General features: G+C 41.8%; 1 protein-coding gene across 1 annotated transcript in view; it reads right to left on the bottom strand.

Annotated features, from left to right (window-relative positions):
• Positions 1 to 3,432, bottom strand: part of AEBP2 (AE binding protein 2) — a 48,270-nt gene extending 44,838 nt beyond the window's left edge. The window contains exon 1 of the mRNA XM_057369538.1: positions 3,236 to 3,432. Coding sequence (XP_057225521.1) covers positions 3,236 to 3,432 — 197 coding nt within the window. The remainder of the gene's footprint in view (positions 1 to 3,235) is intronic.
• Positions 3,433 to 4,250: the final 818 nt, after the last annotated feature.

Here is a 4,250-nt window from a genome sequence, read left to right as displayed (position 1 = left end):
TGTCTGCTTAAAAACCATGACTTTAAGAAACTACAAGCCACGCTTAGGTTGGGCCAACCAGGAGAAAGCTGTAGAGAATGCATGTTGGGAAAGAGTCCCTCTTCTGTCCCCGGGAGAGATGAGCCCTTGCTGGGGCTGTAACTAGCTTTGCAAAACACTTTGCAGCAAAATGAGTTCGTGTTACTGCTTGGGACCTTCTTCCCGTGCTGCCCTGCCTCTGCTTTGGGTCACGCTGATCTGCTGCCTCTTCTCTGGTGCCAGCACAGCTGTCCCTGAAATTCCTGCCATGAGCTACACCAGGGAACTCCTTCTAGTGGTAACTAGGAGGGAAAAAAATGAAATGGCATTCTGATCCTGTTAGGTCATGAAACTTCAGAAAACTCCAGACGGCTCAGTGAAATGTAACAGTACCCATCTGGGGATGGGGAAAAGAGGAACACAAAAATTAAAAAAAATTACCGAGGTGACCAGGAGTTAGTTGAGGACTGGAAAACCCCATTCTGTCATTCTGGAGCTCATCCAAAAGGTCATCCTAACATTCATTCTCTTTGTATTTGTGGTAACCACATGCCAGCCCAGTGGAGATGAGGGCATCTCTGCTTTAAGCCGTCTGTAAACACYGTAGGAGAAAGCCCATGTCCCATAGATATTCTGATGTAATTGAAAGGAATCAGATACCTTACGAGTGGATGAAACCTCTAAAATGCACACTAATTGATGCTCAATTTGCTGTCAAATTATATTGAAGGAAAACAGGAAAAACAAAACATGAAAATTTCTTGTAAGTGAAAGAAAAAGCTGTGAGTCCTAGGCATTAGGAAGCCTTGTAATATGATTCATTGATGTGCTCTACAGGTTGCTGCAAAAACTGAAATACAAGCACAGAATTTCAAGTAGGTACTATTTACCTGTGATAGTCTATTAAGTTATTGTAGATACCACTGAGAATGAACTGGGAAACAAAATCTGCTCACAATACTCTGCACTGGTATAGCTGAATATTAATCCTGTCACCCCATGTCTCTCAATTTTTGTGACTTCCAGGGACTTGCATAAGTATATGCTAAAAATGCAATGTGCTTTTCTTTGAAACTGTTGGGAAAGTTTTTCAAATGCCACATTGGAAAATTTAAATAACTGATACAATACATCATATCAACAGGTGAAACAGTAATATATGCAAGACTACAAGCAAATAGAGCATCTTTTCTTTGTCATCAGTATTATCAATATTTTTATTTATGACTAAAAAAACCTACCTAAATGATCAGAAATATTTTCTTTTCCTCCCAAAGTATCCTAAATCTCCTTGTGCACATTTTCTTTTTGGCACAGTTTGCTCCTTTTCAGTAAAAGGCAGCCAAAATTCTTAAGTCTCAGAAGAATCAACATTCTTAAATGTGTAATTTAGATTCATTTTAACCAGAGATAATTAAAATATTTGCTTCCAGATTACAGAGTTGTTACGTGCTGTTAATTTGGATAATYGGTTTTTTCAACATTCTTATGCAAAACAGAGCTGGATTCCAGCTTTAAATGAAGGTGTGTGCCGGAGCACATGTAGAGGACTCTCATCAGTATGTCCATTTATTTTCTGCAGGTCACCTGCTGCAGAACCTCACAGCAAAACCAGGGGAGGTCACYCCAATGGAAGGGACAATTCTGCACAAGCACACTAAGCAGTAAATCCCTTCTTTTTTCCTAAAAATAGAWGTGAAGCCAGGAGCAGAGGCTTTTTTGCACACATGGAAATTTTCAAAAACCATAAAAGTAATCAAGATCTTGCATGTTGCAAAACCGGTGTGTAACCATTACAACCAAACAGAAATGCATAATTAATTGAATTATAATTAAATACAAATCACAGCTTGGAAGGAGTACAACTTTACAACAGCTTTTCAGCGTTCTAGGATTACTTGAAAACTCCCCTGCTTCAGCTTGTGGTAACTCCCCTTCTTCCATTTGTGGTCATAAGTAGAATATGGGTTTTCCATAGAACAGTTTTAGATTTCTTTAAATTAATGTTTCATAAAATTGTAATGAAAATTCCCTTGCAGAAATCTAATTATAAAGTTTGTGCAATTTTTCTTTTTTTTGTTCTGTTTTCAGTTTTCTTCTRTTTTCTGGAAAGAATCTCTTTGTCTGTCCAAGATCAAGCTCTTGTGAGCACATGTCCTTCCAGCCACGGTTTTCAGCCTCCCAGAACAGGCTGTGGTGGGCCCAGGAGGGACCCTGAAGGTAATTGAGGGAGTGGAGGATGTCARATGGGGAGAGGCTGAGAGAGCTGGAACTGTTCAGCACCCAAAAGTGAAGGCTCAGGGGGATCTTATCAAGGGATAAATATCTGAGAGGGGAAGTAAAGAAGATGGAGCCAGTCTTAGTGGTAAGGGCAAGAGTCAATGTCGGCAAACTGAGATGCAGAAAATTAATCCTATTTAAACATAAGAAGAAACTTTCACCTTCAAGCAGTGGAAAAGGTTGCCCAGAGAGGTTGTGGCATCGCTGTTTGTGAAGATATTYAAACTGCTAGGGAAGATGTGTGCTAATGTCTTTACAAACAATTCCATGGACAAGGATATGGGTGTCAACGCCTTTGAAATGGATCTTCATGTCTCTACCAACTGCAAACCGCAGTTTGGTTACAGAGCCAGCCGACCTCACCCCTGAAACTGATAAATGGGGCTGCACAAGGCTAAGTTCCTAAACTTTGGGGGAAAATGACAGTTCCAAGGGGTATATGTGACAGGCGGTTTGGGTTCGGGCAGGCTGTACCATGCTTGTACCTCAGGCAGTGGGGAAAGGAAGAGGGCAACCTGCAGCCGGGAGTTTGGGATAAAAGGAGCTGCGCCGTCTGAAACCTTGAGAGGGAAACCCTGCTGCCATGTGCCCCAGGAAACTCTTACCCCTTTATTCGAATAAAGTTGCGGGACTCCTCTGTCTCCTTATGGGCACTGGCTTTTCATAGTGTGATTTTCCATACAAAACCACACTCATGGTTCTGAGCAGCCTGTTCCAGCTGTTGTTGCTTGGAGCAGGGAGCTTGGACTCCATGATTTCCAGAGGTGCCTTCCAACCTTAACTTTTCTGTGATTCTGTAAAATTGCAGTATTATTCCCACATTACAGAAACACAGGCATTGCCAAATCTGCAGAAACAGTAAGTATTTTTCTGTGTTACCCAATATAACCGCACACCTTGGCCTTGCCCCAGCCCAGGGGATGAAAATCAAACACACCACTCCTGTCTTGCACTGTGCTTTGTAAAGATGGGAAGGGAAGCGCTGGTCAGGAGCCACAGCAGCTGAGCTGAKCTGCGTGACTGGGACTGAGCACTGAGTCCCTGCAGGCAGGTCTGGATGCAGCCTGAAAGACTGATGGCTCCATTCAGAATTCCCATGATAGCGTGAATGACAAATTTAGGGTCCTGCGACATCCCGTGAGATTAAAAATGACAAGCAAGTGAGATTACGTGTTTTCCATGGCTGCCAGATCTTGGCATGCAAGAGACTCAAGGGAGAGAGGTTATCCTTGAGAGAGGCATTTATCACACACTCTGGCCAGCCTTGGGCAAGATACTGTCTTGGAGAAGGTGTCAAAGTCCAAATTTCCCAAAACCTTAACAGCTGGACAATTCATCTTCTCTCCCCACTGCTCTGTTCATGTTACAAGAAAAATTCAGGTCATGGGAAGTTTATCAAACAGTTAGAGATATACACAATTAGTTTATTTAAATAAAATTTATTATTTGGTAGGCTTGAGCACAAGCATGTGAATTTCAGAATAGTTCAGGTTTGCATCCAAAGACTTGAATTCCCATTRTTAGGGCATTCACTGAACAGCAGAAGTCATACTCAAATTAATCAAAACTAATTTAACAATTACAAAACCAGCAGGATGACTTCATTGTCATTTGCCACTAATGACAAATGTTTATTACAGATAGTGTATTTGTCTTCTGAGCTATTAAAAYACTGTTTGCTATTCATAACTCCTAAAACCTTTSCTGTAAGATGAAGGATCCATCATGTTCTTGGAAAATGAGCCAAGCTTGTAGAAATACAGCACCCCTCCCTATTCTCAATCAATCAAATCTCTGAGAGAGAGGGAGACTGATGAGAACAACCTACTTTTCTGTGCGTGGCATTCACTGAATGTGAAAAGGGGTTTCAGCAGGACCGGGAAAGTAGCTGTTGTCATGACAGCACTGGGAAGCCCAGGGACTGAAAAGATCTTCATCAGCTCACTGCAGCA

Source organism: Malurus melanocephalus, unplaced genomic scaffold (genome assembly GCF_030028575.1).
Source record: "Malurus melanocephalus ecotype Western Australia unplaced genomic scaffold, MMel_1.1 scaffold_112, whole genome shotgun sequence".
In the NCBI taxonomy this organism is placed as follows: Eukaryota; Metazoa; Chordata; class Aves; order Passeriformes; family Maluridae; genus Malurus; species Malurus melanocephalus.
Note: the sequence above shows the minus strand (reverse complement) of the source record. Positions and strands in the feature narration are given on the sequence as shown.